The sequence below is a fragment of the Callospermophilus lateralis genome, chromosome 8 (assembly GCF_048772815.1).
Source record: "Callospermophilus lateralis isolate mCalLat2 chromosome 8, mCalLat2.hap1, whole genome shotgun sequence".
In the NCBI taxonomy this organism is placed as follows: Eukaryota; Metazoa; Chordata; class Mammalia; order Rodentia; family Sciuridae; genus Callospermophilus; species Callospermophilus lateralis.
The window spans coordinates 123,059,494-123,075,383 of record NC_135312.1 but is presented as its reverse complement, the minus strand read 5'-3'; the positions used below and the strand labels follow the sequence as shown (position 1 = coordinate 123,075,383).

General features: G+C 43.3%; 1 protein-coding gene across 2 annotated transcripts in view; it reads right to left on the bottom strand.

The window, feature by feature from the left end:
* Rnf150 (ring finger protein 150) overlaps positions 1 to 15,890 on the bottom strand; it is a 226,565-nt gene that overhangs the window by 40,072 nt on the left and 170,603 nt on the right. For both annotated transcript variants that reach the window (XM_076864194.2, XM_077110142.1), the window contains exons 5-6: positions 12,946 to 13,042; positions 6,930 to 7,140 (exon numbers count right to left, since the gene is read on the bottom strand). In XM_076864194.2, coding sequence (XP_076720309.1) covers positions 6,930 to 7,140; positions 12,946 to 13,042 — 308 coding nt within the window. The remainder of the gene's footprint in view (positions 1 to 6,929; positions 7,141 to 12,945; positions 13,043 to 15,890) is intronic.

Sequence of the window (15,890 nt, the reverse complement as noted above, 5' to 3'; positions counted from 1 at the left end):
CCAAAGACAGTCCTTAGTTCAACCAGAAGGCATTTCAGCTGTCTCTGATTTCTTGATCTTTGAACGATGAAACTTCCTTGCAATTTGCTTTTAGAACTGAAATGCAAAAAGGAATGTCATCCTACGGACACCCGATGCTGCTCAAAAACTGCAGAAGTGCTGGCTGCCACTTGTGCTTCCTGCTGCCGTCTGTTGCTGGGGCCTGGCTGGGGAGCTCCACCTGCAGCGTGTCAATGTTTGCTCCTTTTTCCAGCTCACTCTGGGAACAGCTGTTGAGCCTCGACACTTATCAAAACCAAGATCACATTGTGAGCAATTCATCAAATTGGAGACAGCATTGTCAAGGAGTAGCAAGAGCATCTGAGACCAACTCACAGCAAGGAACAGAGTCAAGCTGCAGGCAGAGTCATTTCATTTTGGGAAAGACAAGCTTCTTCCGGGTGGATGGCGTGTATCAGATCCAGGCTGAGGGCTGCAAGGCGGCAATGTATCTACGGTTGAGATTGATTAATTCTCTCACAGGCTGTTGGTGAATCTGCAGGTCTTCAATCCTCCCTGTCAGAGGGACCTGACACACCAGACAGGAAAGCCCTGCGAGTCTGGCCCTGGGTGGGCTTTCTTGGATTGGCAGGTGTTTTTAATCAAGTAGGAATGTTATCACGGAAAACCCTGTGGATTGTACATTGGATAGCTGCGCCTGCAGGCTGGATGACAGAGGCATTGCTGATTGCAAAGATCTTTGCTCTTCAGAACAGCTGTCCCTCTGCTGAGGCTGCCATTGAGCTGGAGAGCTGGAGGACTCAGAGACAAGGCGGTGATGTTGCTGCAGGGGCCTGGCACATGGGGTGTCATGGAGATGATTGTTGAGAGCATTGTCACAATCTGCAAATGCTTCATTTTGAATAGAGATTGTCCACTGTGGCTTAGCTATTTCCTGAAGGGGAGATGGCAGTGGGGTCTAAGCTCTTAAAAGGGCTGGCTGATTCCTTTGTCTGCCACAATGGAATATGCTCACAAATCAAAGCAATCATCTTTCCAGGGCTAATGTGAATCTTATGAGCACCAGGGGAAATCGCTCTCGTGGCTGGTTCCAGCCAGCATATTTATCCATAGTCAAGGGCAGATACTTTGCCATTTCTGGCTTTAATGCAAGTCAGAAAAGCAGATGTGGCAACTCACTCTTGCCGCTCCCTTGTAAACACAGGAATGCTTCATCTAGATATGTTTATTTCTGAATGCGCCCATATTTTTTATAGTCACGTAAAACCTTTGCAAACCTGTTTTGCAAATGCAGCAAAGTATAGTTGCAGATCTGCAGGGCAATGTGATGTTCATTCCACTCTCTCTCTTTCTCTCAGCTGCTTTGACTCTTAGAGGTTGAAGTTCTGAGTTTCCTGGAAAAATCCTGAACGCACATTCTTTCTGGTTTTCATGCTGAAGTTGAGGTCAGAGTAATTTGAGGAGCACTTACAACTTTTGAATATATATATATATATATGTTCCTAATGCTTCTTCATCAGCTGTTCCCTAAATAAACTTAAAACCTATGAGCAAATGTCATTTCTGGTCTGATATGAAGACCATATGTCCTTAGGAGTGGAAAATCCCCAGGGAGCTTTTATTGAGTTCCCTGAATCACAGAAAGTGAATCACTCCATGGGCCAAGCACAAGTGTCTGTATGAACACTTTGGAAGTTTTTTCCATAATTAGTTTGAAGTGTTTGTCCCTGGAGAGTCCTGGGTGGTTGCGGTGATAGCTGTTAGATCTGGCATGAAAGTGACTTTTTTTTTTCTTTTCAATGCTACAATATCATCCTGCCTTAGCTATTATTTTTGTCTCATGAGTACATTTTGAAAAGTATGTGAATGTATATGTGAAATCTCCTCCAAAAGGGCAGGTCTCTAGGGTCTTTTAAAATGGACTGTAGTTTAGCTGAGGTCCTCAGGTGAAGATGATGAAAATATTCAGGAAATAATTCTTTTGTGCTCTCTGGGATTCTGCCTGCCTCAGTTTCTCCTGAAGAGTTGTGAAGAGCCAAGAATCAGGAGACAGTCTGTACTGCTGTACCTATCCTTCTGCTGCCTGTTCATCTTTCTGGATGTACAATGGACACGAAGGGAAGCTGTCCTGTGATTCTTGACCCCATCATCCATTTAGAGGCAATACAAAGGACAGCAAAGAAGAGGAGGGCTGGAGGATGATCCATGGACACAGTGTCATCAAGCAAATCCTCTAGCTAAATGGGTAGGAAGGGAACCGCCCAGCCCTAAACCTGTGAGGGGCTGCTCACAGGACTTTGAAGCACGTTTCAGCCAAACTTCAGAAAAGATAGAACACAGTATGGACTCCGGGGTCCCTCTTGTCTGCAATGTGAGGTTGGATGTTGGAGATGGTCACTGCTCGCCCCCCCAGTGTGTGGTCAGGGGGGTGGCATGTGAGTGTACCAATGTGGCCATGTGGGAGAGTGAGCTGGATGAGGCTTGATGTGGACTCCAGGTAAAAGGAGCTCCTGGAAGTGGGAGGGAACCTTAGGAGGCAGCAGCCATTTGGGCTGGTGGGGACTGCAGAAGGTCTTGCCCAGAAGCCTCATAGATCTGTGGAATTACAGGAGAAAGGGCCTGGTGGGAAAGCAAAGAACAGCAAAACCAAACCAAACAGCAGAACAAAACAAAACGAAACACTCTGTTTCCCTGTGTTTGGTCTATAAAGGGACTCAGAACTGTCAGTTACCTAAGAGTTAACAGACGATTCCTAGGACTGTTGGGATTTGCATCAAGGGTCAGGGAACATTCCTCCTACTCCATACACATTAAGCATTTGTGTGGCAAGAATAAAGATGTGATTTGAGACTCCACAAATCATATGTGTTAATCACATTAGATGTTAGATGCACTATTCTTTCCCCAAGGATCAGAGATGATAGGAAGTTAGCAAAGACGTTTCCAGAGGAAACCCAAACTATCTTTCATTTCCATTGGCCAAGTTTTATGAGCATCCACACTAATTGGTGAGTGTTGCTTCATTTTGTAAAGTTTGGACACCAGATCTCTTCTGGCCACAGGTGTCATGCCAAGGGCTTCTCAGAATGCCCTGGGGCAGATTTCTGATTTCTCCATTCTGTCCATCTCTATCCTCTAATCTGTAGGCTGAGTGTTGGTTCCTTCCCGTGTGAGGTGGGAGGATGGCAAGAGGGTAATGACTTGTAGGCAACCCTGTAGGACTCGTGGTGATTCAAAAAGGAAGTCAAGGAACGGAAGGTGGAGTTAACAAGCTCTCTGACTGAGGGAAGGGTTCAGGCCCTCCTGAGCAGATGCCAAGTGGTGCTGTGTTGGGAAGGAGTGATGAAGTCTTCTCCCTCAGTGTCTTTCTCTGGCTCCTCTCTGAGATCTCTAAACACACAGGGCTGTTTGTTTAGGTGTGTTTCCCTTTGCTCCTTAGAAACTTTTTTTCCCTGTAGAAGAAAACACAAGAGCCTGCAGCTGAAGCCTGGGGAGGGAGATGGCGGCGTGCAGTGGCACCAGCAGGCCTGCAGATAAGACTGGCGAGTGGCATAAGGACATCCATGCACACGACTCCTTGCGCTAAGGCAAGACTGCCATGGGGACCTACCCTGTGAGGTTGCAAAAGGAGGACCTTTGGCAGCACTGGATGTACATGGTTAAGAACGTCTCTCTCCCAGAGTCAGGCTTGCATCAAGCTTGGATTTCCTTGGTGCTATAAATGCTTTTCTTGTTTCCTTTTCTAGGTGTTCACTCTAAAGCCAGTCTGCTCTACACCTGGCCCCCAGGAGCGCTAGAACGCCTTGACATGCTTTGGATCAGCTGCACATCAGCACGATTTGCCAGGAAAGGGAGAAAAGAGATAGGAATGAAGGTGGAGGAGCTAAGCAAATTATTGATCTTCTCAGAGATCTTTGAGAAAGCAGGAAATGAATAAGTCAACAAAGTGAGGAATGTGTAGGCAACTGTGTTAGACCCCCACTTTTCATTATCTGAGTACATACAGTCCTGGAGCCAGCAGCCCTGTTTGAATTCCAGCTCCACCTGTCACCAGCTAACAACCTCAGGTTGGCCACTTTGATCTGTGCCTCCCTTTCTGCATCAGAAAAGTGAGGATACAGATGATATTTACCTTGAAGGCGGTTGTGAACTAACAGATAAACAGGCTTAAAGGGTGCTTGGTATGTATCTGGGACCATGTATTTGTTAGCTGCTATTATTTCTTTCTTTTCTGTAATTTCCTGGATCTGTGGAGATGTGAGGAGGGAAAAGAGAATTTGGAGCAAAGTCAAGTCCAACCTGTTTATTGGTGGTTTATAGCTATATTGTATCTTCATTTATATTTATGTCTCCATCTACATTATTTTTAGAAATATTTAGAGAGTTGATTACACTAATGTTGATTAGAACTTGGATCTTTTCATTTATGTAGTGATATATTTGTGTTTGCTCATTTATTGATTAAATACTTACTTGATGAAGACACCAGGCAATTTAAAAATCTGTAGAGAATTTTTCCCTTAAAGAGTCTACAGCCATTTCATTAATGGTTATGGCCATAAAATTCTGTGAAAGCCCAATAAATAAAATTAATCAGACATATATGGTCTAGGAAAATATTTTGTGAGAAAAATTCCATTTCTGTGCTCAGAAATGGATCTTTCTAGCCACATTGCTATTTGCAATCAGTCTTCGAACTAGATGTGATCTTGTTGCTCCCAACTCTTCATCTCACTTTTGCCAATACCTTCCTTTGAAATTACCTGGCATTTTTAATATGTGCTTCAAGCCTAGGTTGAATGCTTTGACCTCAAGTTATTTACCAAAAGCCTGCTGTCACCCAAACGCCCCGACTCAAATACTTTGCACAGAGTAGTTTAGGGATTGTGAATTACATGGACACAGTCTATTTCATTTTTTGATGTATTTTACCCACAGTATACTTACATCTATTTCACTTTAAATGTCATTTAACCCACATTAAATTAAAATGCTTTTTCATTTGCCATCTGGGCTTTGCTAAAACACAGGAAGTATGAAGACACTTTCAAAATAAGGAATCTCACAGAGGACAAACTGTCTCTTGAAAATCAAATAATCATTCTTTGTAAGGATAATGATCCATTTTTTTGTCTTTTATGGGCTTAAATGTATTCTTGCTTTATATATTCTTGAACTGCTAGAATAATTCTATCAGGCCTTCCAATATTCTTCACTAAATCATCAGTGGTTATGAATCATGATTGAAGAAGATGTCTGATAAATGGTTTAACGATGAAACCACCTGATCCACTGAAAATTGAACTTACTCTTTGACCTGGGTCAGCCATTTACTCCTCTGGGCCATTATTTTCTCTTGTTAAAAATTTACAACTTTATCCTGGTAAAAGTCAAATAATCTTTCAGGTTCTTCATTTTCAGAAATTCCTGATCTATGTTCTCCAGTATGGTAGCCACTGGCTACATGTGATTACTGAGTTAGTCGAAACTAAAATGTCCTGAAATACATTCCAGATTTTAATGATCAAGGATACACACATAAAAAGTAAAATTGTTTTAGAAAAAAAAATTTCCAAAAGTTTAGATTTTGAAGTTAAAACTCTTATTTATCCCAAACAAATAAACCTTACCTGGAAGATATTTCCCACCAAATCCCTCTTCAAGTTACCTTGGGTGAAATGCTAAAGTTACCATCCTCAAAATGCAAATTCTGTAACATCATCTCAACTCTTATCACCAAAGATGACCAGGAAATGGCCACAATATTAAAAGCCACTATTGCTAGGTGGTGGTGTCTTGACTGAGTTTTCATTCTTTTTTTATTCTTTATCTTTCAATCTTTCAACAGGATGGTTTTTTTCTTTCTTCATCAGAAAAATGCATATCTTTACAGTTTAGCATAATTTTTTTTAAAAAGAGGATGATGTAAAAGGAACTACACCAAGATGTTTCAATTTGCTTTTATCTATTTCCAAATTTTCTATAGCGAATAAATTACTTCTATCAAGAAAAATATGCTTTGTTTAAAAATTGTAACATCCACCTACTCTTTTAATGTTAAACCTCAGTTAATTTGCATGCTGATTTTCTTAGAACTCCTAAGCTTTTATCTCTGTTACATTAGACTAAATAGTAGATACATTAGATTTTAGTTTTGATCTTTGATGCCCATACAGATATTTGGGCACTGAGACAGAACAGAATCCAGTGACCATCTATGCAGGAGATGAGATGAAGATATTTAAACATGCAGGGCACCATTTTCAGGACTTTAGGCTATGCTGCAAAAATGCCCATCTCAAGGGGTACTCAAGCTGGACATGGTGACACCCTGGCTGTCCAGGAGGCTGATGAGGAGGATCTCTCGTGTCCAGGTGTTTGGGACCAGCCTGGACAACTTAGAAAGACCAGTCCCTTAAATAAAAATAAAAATAAAATAGGTATCCTATATATCTGAGTCCTACAGCAATGGGTAAAGTGACCTTCTGCTCATAGTCCAAACTAGCTCATATAGCTACAGGCACACTCATGGAGCTCAAGTATGCACATATGCGCACCTCACGTTCACAAGTGGGCAGGACTGTGTCCTATCCAGTCTTCCTGGGCACACCATGCTTCTCTCACCTGCTGTCCACCCTCAGAGACAAGACCTATTCCCTACCTGCCTCTGGACTTGGAGAACGTGTGGTGCTGTGGTGTGTGCCGCTGGCATGAGTGTGGATGTGCAGGGCCAGGTGTGGTGTCTGCCCTGCTGGCTCTGGAAAGATCTGGACTTCTTAGGGTCCAATAGGCCTGGCTGTTGATACTGGCAATGATATACTCATTCAGTTTATACTTTTCTTCTTGGGAATAGCTATCTTCTTCTAATCCCATGAGGCAATGAGCCACTTGGGATTGGTAACAGTACCTTTAAGCACAGCAGAACTTACTGTTGGTGGTGAAGATGGCTTCTCCCTCCTGGGGCGTGGGGTCTGCATCCTGGACCACCTGCAGGGCTCCCACAGTCCGGACAGCAGGGTCCAAGGTGACTGAACTCTCGTTCACTGTTGTGTCGCTTGCGCCTGTGATCTGGTTGGTTGGTGGACCTCCCAGAGAGCCCTCGAAGTCAGTGGGTAGGTCGTCCATGCAGTCAGCATTGGGCTGAGGGAGGGAGGGAAAGATCTATTCTTAGAGTGTGTCATCAATTTAGAGATGCTATGTATACACCCTAAATATTTTGACTCAAAGAAGTATTAACATTTTTTGTACTGTTTTCTTAAGCTAATTTTTTGAAAACAGTCCAAATTTGCATTAACATGAGAAGATTTTAACATGAGCATGAAAAGATCTTCTAAAATTCATTTTCAAAGTTTCCTCTGACATGTTGGTCTATAAAGTTTTAATTCCAGGAATATCAAGATCTCTACTTTTAAAGAATTAGTTATGGAGATATTATATTTATTTATGGTGATAGAAGAGCCTTTATACAATGTGCACATCCCACATAGAATAGATAATTATCCCCAAAGATTCTTTCACTGTTTACAAATATACTAATACTCAAGTGTGAATGGGACAGAATTTGAATTGTTCCTTAAAGATATATATGTACACACAAATACAAGCAAAAATCAACTATAGAAAAAAATATCCTAAATTTCACATGGAACTGAACATACATTATTAGTCAAATCCTTTAAATTAAATCTTAGAATCAAAAAGCCACGGTGAGACCATCTTATTCCATCACCCTTTCAATACAGTATTTCTCCTCCCTAAAAACATTGACTTCTCCCTTTGAATAGCAAAAGTTGCTCTCTGCCTTGGTAGGCAGGTTGTGTTTGGTACCATCATTGGGCATCTCTGTTATTGGGCAAAATCTTACTCTTTTCAAGTCTCACTCTGATCTTAGTTCTGCTTTTTGAAGTAATAAAGAATATATTTCCCTCTTCCACAAAAAGCTTTTAAAATTACTTTCAGTTGTTATGTCTTTACCGGAACTTATGAAAAATTTTTTTTTAAAGGTAATGGTGAAAAGATAGGGTCTTCAGTAATATTAAAATAGCTTTGGTCTGAACTTCACCTTTGTCTTCAAGGATGATGATTACATGTCTTTCCACTCCCAGGGTTTATAGAATGTGAAAAGAATTTGGGGTTGACACTGAATTAGCCTCACAATGATAACACTGTATTCAAAGAGCCTTCAAAGGCAAAACCTACAACTCGTGGACTCATGGGGGGCACAGAGCAGATCCAAGTGCTGGACACTTGCCCAAGCTTTCCCTCCATGGCTGTGTAAGGATGTATCTTCCGGGACACCCCTGTGTTTCCAGTGATCAGCTGGAAGTCTCCATCATCCCACAAACTCCTCACAGTTACCTTATTCCTTTCTTCTATTCTTCCTTTTTCTTTCTCTATATCTACTGGAAGTGAGTCATTCATTAAAACTCCATTTGTCAAAAATCAACTTATAGAATGGACCATGAAATTTACTATATTTACTGGTTTTGAAGTTGGACACAAGTAGGTGTATTTATGAACATGCCTCCCCATCCCCAATCATCTTCTTCGGGTCTCTTCAGTTCCCTTCAGTCTCCATTCTCTCATCATGACATTTTTTTTCCCCCAAAGGAAACACAGGTATGATTCTTCTCTTCTCCCAGGGAGTGGATCACCAGCTCCTTAGCTTGCCGAAACAGATGCTCTGCAGCCTGATCCCACCTACTCTTCTACCTCACCTTTAGCCTTTGGCGAGGGAGCACCATACATCCCCTATCTCAGGGCTTCAGTTACACTGTCCCTCTGCTCAGGATGACATTTGCCACAGTCACCCTCCCATTCCCATCCCAGGTCTCACATGATGTCTGGCAAATTCCTAACCACACTTTAAGTCTCAGGCCAATGCCACCTTTTTGGAAGCATGTTCCCTCCCAGGGAGCTGTCCTGACTGATCCTGGAGCACTTCCTTGACACTCTTCCCACTATGGATGGTCATTTGCTAGTGTGTCTGCCTTCTGCTAGGCCACAAGCAGAGTAAAGAGAAGCAGCCATGTCATATTGATCTTGCATTTCAAGCTTCCACATAGTAACATTGATAATTATCAGGTGCTCAATAAATATTGATTTGAACATTTTATTTGAATCTCAGATTTCTGCTGTGAAAACTTGGGCACATTAGTATCTGCCCAAGATTAATCAAGGGGCAATTTGAGGAAATACTTCTAGAACTGTAAAGGTACGCTATTTAAAGATGTTCATTAAACAAAAGTAACTGTGTGTGGGGTCCTGGGGCGGAAAGGATTTCATAAGGGGGACACGGTGCTGGGTGTTCATTCAACCATGAAGTGCTGAAAGCAATCCCATGTAACAGCAACTGACATGCTTTTGGAAATACTGATTCTGGTTGTTGATACTGTTCTTTCATTTCATTAATTTCTTAATTTCCATGCCGTGCATTTCTTTGCTTTTATTTTGTAGGCCAGTAAGAGAGGTGCTATATCCTCAACAGAGGAGACAGAAGAAGAGAAAAAGCTGATTAGTTGAGTGAGACTCAGTGGTGGCAGGCATGCATAATCTGGCTTGGACATAACATTTAATAGACCATCTTTCCAGAGCCTACCAGCTTGAATCCACTTTCCATGGTTCATCTCCAGAATAATGTGTTGAAAAGAAACCAAATTTGTACCCTTCTAAGAAAAGTCTCAATCAGAATGTTTCCAAGAGAAGTCCAATGCTATCTGCAATTGAACACTGTTTAAGCGTTGAAATTCAGGCCAGCATGGGGAAACTCCTCGAAGACTTAACTGCTGACAAAACTTGTGTGTAAACTTGTGGTTACAGAAGATGTTCTGCTCAGTGGTAGTTATCACGATATTCATATCAGGATCACAGAGATAAGGGTGTGTATGCTGGCATATAAAAGACCCTTCCCAGTTCCATGGGACCTTAGAACTGTTTTCCTCTAAAGACAGACCTGCCCCTCACTGAGCTGCAAGGAGAACTAAGCACTCTAATGTAGACCAAAGGGTGACAACACTTTCTGAGAGTAAGGGACTTCTGCACAGGTGTCGTGGGCGCACCTGAAATCCCAGTGACTCTGGAGGCTGAGGCAGGAGGATGGCAAGTTCGAGGCTAGCCTGGGCAATTTAGCAAGTCCTTATCTCAAAATAAAAATTAAAAAGGGCTGGGGATGTAGCTCAGTGGTAAATCACCCCTGGGTGCAATCTCTGGTACCAAACAAACAAACAAAAAAACCCCACACAAACTTTCTCCTGTTTTCGGTTCATTCTTATATTTCTTTTGGCAAAATATGATGGAAAAAGGCATTCATCGAGATGGCACCTTCAGATCACTGAGGTGTGCTCTCATTCTGTGGTCCAACGTAGAGAATTGTATGATGAAAATTAAATGTCCCAGCTCTTGGTTTTCAACTTATATTATATTTGCCTTATAGCACAGGCAGCCGAACGGACACTCAATCAAAACCAACAAAAATGAAAACCACAAACAAAAATAAGATTCCATATGGATCTGGACAATCTTATGAATCAGAATTACAACCAAGTTGTTTGTGAGTTGACAACGTTTCAAGGGGAAACAGGATGTAATTCACAAATACAGGTCATGCACTGCCAGCCCGCAATACTCTGGAGGGTTACAGCTCTACACATTTTTGAGCTCTTCACATATATTAGGGATACAGAGTTGGATTAACAGATGTCGATTATCAGAGTGTGACAGGCTCTATCCAATTTTCCTTACAGAAGAAATGGTGTATGAAGATACAGGAAAATTGTAAGACAGTGTCTATAAGTTGCATAAAAACGGTTTTAGATAGCACAGGAATTATTTTCTAATTAAGGCTGTGTGCATATCCAATGATATGGGAAGCTATTAGAATGAACAGAAGTCATATCATTGGTATATTTTAGGCATACTGTTCCCCAAGGGTAGGGCAGAATGAAATGAAACCCCAAATTCCTGCTGGATTCTGACTTTATCATTCTCTAGGACAAAAACGGAAGAGCCCTGGAGACAGGAAGGGTAACCGTATGTCTTGGTGCTTCGTCAGAGTTGCACACACCACGGGCCTTCTTCATGGAGGATGTTCTGTTCTGTGGGGCAGGCTCGGATGTGTGTCATGCTCTTGTTTGGGTGGCCTTTAAAATTCCTTGGCAAAATACAAAAGATGCCACCGACGTTTCTTTTTCTGGGAATTCAGTATGATAAGCAAAATCCTATCCAGACAAGTGTCCAGGCCTCAAACCATGGCCAGAATATGCTCAATCACTAAAAATTAAAATGTTATTACATTTGGAAATGAGCCCAAAGGCCACTTAATAATTCTGCTTGAGCAACAGTAAGAGTGATAATTCATAACTTCTTTACAAGTACCTTCTGGAGAAACTGTACCCATGTGGGAGTTATATTTGAAGCCAAATATTATTTAGTACAGAATTTAACTCAGAGGATTGTCACAAGGAGTGGTAGGACAAACACTTACAATCTTGAAAAATATCCTGAACAATAGGAACCAGATGAAAGGATGCAACTGTGTCCTTTAATTGTGAGGATTCTGAAGACTTCAGACACCAAGGACACACAGGCACATGCAAGCACACTCATATGCACGTTTCCCCTTCCATCAAACAACTGGTCACAGCTAGGGATGTGAAAACTGCCAAAACTGGGTTTGATTTTTTTTTTTTTTTTTTAAGTCACCAGTTTTTGGTAGCGATGCTGGGTTTTCACTAACATTTCACATTCTCTGTAATTGATTTTCACCTTGAATGCACTACGCATTAGCAACTCTGATCTGAAAATTGAATGCATTGCCTTTGAAATCTAGCTCAAAGCTCCAGCCACGTGAGTTGATTTGTGTTTTGTGTATTGATCGTGAAAACCAGCACACAGCTGGCACGGGGCAGCTGATGCAGGGCGAGAAACCCAGCCAGTGCATGTCCCCAGAATGCATTGGGGGTGTCTTCTCTAACAGTCACTCTGAAGTTCCTAATTAGCCCTTTGGCATTAAGGAAGACTTTGATATGTGATCTGATGCCTTGCTTTTTCAGTGGCATCTTGTGACTGTGAACATTCTCTTTGTTCTCTGCCATTAGTAGTGAGAAGTGACAAACTGGCAGGTTGCAGCAAATACAGCGGGATGCGGGAGGCTGGCTCTGTGTGTTTGTGCGGCTTCTGTTAGACAGTGCCTTATGTTTTTGCACATCTCTGAGACTGGCTCATTTCCTACCCTCTTCTGCTTAGAGGGGATAACACACAGCAGCTGGTGCCTCACCAGCCACCACTTGTGGGGTTCACTTGATACTGTCCCAGGAAAGTCTTTCCCTGGAGCATCAAGCCAGCTGGCGGGTTCTCCTTGCATTGGAGAGAGCTTCTGAAAACATGTGACTGAGGGAAGCAGCTTAATAATAGTGCAAAACTTAAGTGTCTCTGGCTCTGCTTTCCTGTTTGCTCAAACTCTCTGCAGAGATCTCTGCAGGTCTGGAGCCTGGTTCTCAGCCGCTGTCCTGCCTTCCCTTAGCTGGAAGGGACTTGTTGCCTCCCCAAAGTAGGTGGCCATGGGGCAACACCTGAAAGTGTGGCATGCCGATCTCTTTGATGGCTAGGCTGGGGTGATGACCACAGAGGTGGTCAATATGCAGTGGCCCAGCATACCTCTGCTGGTGTCCCAGCTGCCCTCCGAAAAGACGCCTGTGAGCTGCACCAGTGGCATCTTGACTCATGGATAAATTCAATGGATGTGGTGGAATGGGTGATGTCCTCAGATTGAGAAAAAGTGACAGGAGAAATGTTTTCAAACATGGAGTTCTCTTGGGGCCTCACTGGATGATATCATTGCTACGTGACTGAGGGGACATAGACAATCCAGGTAAGAAGCTTTCTCACTGCTCTGGGGGTAAAGCAGAAAGACAGACATTACGATGGTGTAGGCTGTGCTGTGCTTACCGGGATCCCTAGGGCTTTAAGAATGTTCATCTTGCACATGGGGCAGGTGCGATGGTCTAGAAGCCAGGGGTCAACACAGGACTTGTGGAAAAGATGCCTGCAATGAGAACCATACATCTTAGAGCGGTGGTGGCGGCAGAGACTACCTGTTCCACTATAGACCAGCAGCCTGCCCAAGGTCCCTCAATTGCTGGATGGGTGGCAGGTCCAAGACTCGAAACTCGGTCACCTAGTTCTTGGGCCATTGGGTTTCCCACTATACCCTGATCCAAAATCTGTGTGGATCCCGGGATTGACCTATCTGATTTACAATGGACTTTTCCACGCTTCAGACAGTATAGAGAATGTAGAAACTGAGGGATTTCTCTTTTCCTCAATAGGAGGAATGTTTAATGGTAAGAACACAAGTGGCGAAACCCGAATAGACCCTGCAGGATGACGTGGTAGAGGCTAGTTTTTTTTTTTTTTTTTTTAAATCCAAATTCCATTTCCCACAGTCAGAAGACGACTGCAAAGTAAAGGCTGACTTTCAGGAATAATTGGGTCAAACATAAAGGGCGTAAGAGCCCCTGGGAGCATTTAATAACACAAATAACTTCCTGGTTGTCATGGCTGCTGTGAGGTCAGGAGACAGCGTGAGGGGCTCTGTGGTTCCCCTGGGGGTGCCTGTGGCTGGCTGCACCTTGGTGTGCTCCACCAGGTGGCCAATCTCATGTGCCAGTTGGGGCCTTCATATGATGGCAGAAGGTGAGCATGAGGAGGGTTTCCTAACAGAACTTTCTCTCAACTCACAAAATCCCACACAGAGATATCAGGAGCTTCTAACTCACAAGACTCCAGACCATGCATAAAAGCAGTCAGAATTTCCTGCCTGAAGCAAGGAGAGCTTTCTAGGACATTCCATCCGGACCTGCATCTGTCTGCTGCATAGAGCTCTATTCTTGAATCCTTCCATTCTGTTCTCTCATTTTCATCTTCTTCTGTTCTAACAGTTCTGAAAAAAAACTCATTTGCTTTGTATTAAGGGGCTTTGGGCTCATATTAGAGAAGAGTCTTGGAAATGCCAGGATTTAGATAGAAATCCATAAGAACTCAAGTGCTGAGGACAGGATGAGGGGTACCCAGGGTGGGATCAGACTGGGAACTAGAAAAGCAGAGGAGCAGCAGGCTGTGCTGTGGTATTTCCAGATCATTGTCCAGAATGCCCTGCAGATCAACTGCTTGGAAAGCATATATCTCATCCATTCATTCCTTTATCCATTTGTTTATTTAACAGGTAGCATATGCCAAGAACTGGGCTCAGGACCATGAATCAGCACAACAGGGACTTCGGTCCTTTCCTCAGAACAACAGGAAAGGCAGATATGAATAAAACAGTATTTGAGTAGACTACTTGGTGGAAATAATACCACTTTGGAAGGTCAGAAGGTTTGGAGGTGGGGCTTAAAGTGTGAGATTTATCCAAGTTCAGAGAAGGTTTACCTGAGGAAGTGACACAGCCCCGAGCTGGGCACTGGAAGGCAGCCAGGCCTGTGTGTGGGGGTGGGGGGGTGGGTAGGGGAACAGGGCCACAAAGAGAAGGGTGACTGGTACCTGGGGATGAAACCACTCCCTGCATCCCAGGAAGCAAGGCTGACCTCCCTAGGTTAAGGTTCCATGATTACTCAGAAAACAAGGGCCTAATTGAAACTCGCTCACCAACTGGTGGTGCTCTTGGGGAAAAGGTCAGACATCCCGGTCCCATTTGACTGTTCCTGGGAGGCAGATGACTCATCTGTTTTCTGCACGAGCGCAGGACTAAGGATGGTGACAGCACCAACCATTAGGGCTTTAACATTTTGGCCTGCATTTATTCTCGAAGGCCCCTGGTGATTTCTGCACGTCAGCTTTCTCTCCTCTGTGATGGTTGGTATTCCTGTGCCCACTCTCAGTGCTATTGTACCCAGTTGTTCAGTCAGTACTAATCCAGGTGTTGCTGTGAAGGTGTTTTGCAGATGTGGATAGTATCTATAGTTGGTTGACTTTAAGGAAAGGAGATTATCCTCAGCAATTTCCCTGGGTGGGCCTTATTCAATCATTTGAAAGGTTTTCAGAGCAAAGCAAAGTTTTCCCTGAAAAGAAATCCTGTGAGACTGTAGCATCTGCTCCTGGCCCAAGAGTTTGTAGCCCTAGGCCTGCTCTGCAGACTTCAGGCCTAACAGCCCCTTTCCCCATGCAAGTCAATTTCTGGAAACACCTCTGTATATATTGGGCGCGCTCTCTCTCTCCCACTGTTCAGTTTTCCTGGAGAATTCTGAGACATCCTCCAGTTAGTATACAAGGTCAACAAGAGCAAAATCCACATTTGTTTGATTCCCTCTTGTATCCTGGCATCTCCATTAGTTTCTGGTATGCAGCTGATGCTCAGGGCACATTTACCACGTGAGTGGATATTTACTTATCCAAGGAACCGCCCTCTCCCTGCCTCCGCTCACTCATCAGCTTTCATCTGTGCACTCTTCCTGTCTTTGCCCATTCATGGCTTCTCTGCTCTCCTCCGTGGCTCCCTCATTCACCATTCCATCATCTTTCTCCCTGTATTACTGCAGGAGCATCTTAGCTGTTCTCTGAGCTGCCAGGACTTTCCTGTTCTCTTCATCCCACTCGTTGTTGCCAGATTTATCTTCCTAAAATAGAGCCCCAGCTATGTCACCCTCTTGTTCCATTCTGTTCTGTGCCAGGAGCTGGGTACAGGGATGAATAAGACAAGGCCTCTCCCTACAAGGCACAGTCCCCCAGCCTTGTCAACTAAAGCCTTGTCAACTAAAATGAAAAGACCAAGGAAAGTTTAGAATCCTGGGTTTAGTTATTTGTTATTTTCAGTCTTAGGCAATTCACCTTAGCTCTCTAAGACTCAGTATCTCATGGTGAAATTTCATCTTGTAGGTTTTGAGTTTGCAAGTGAA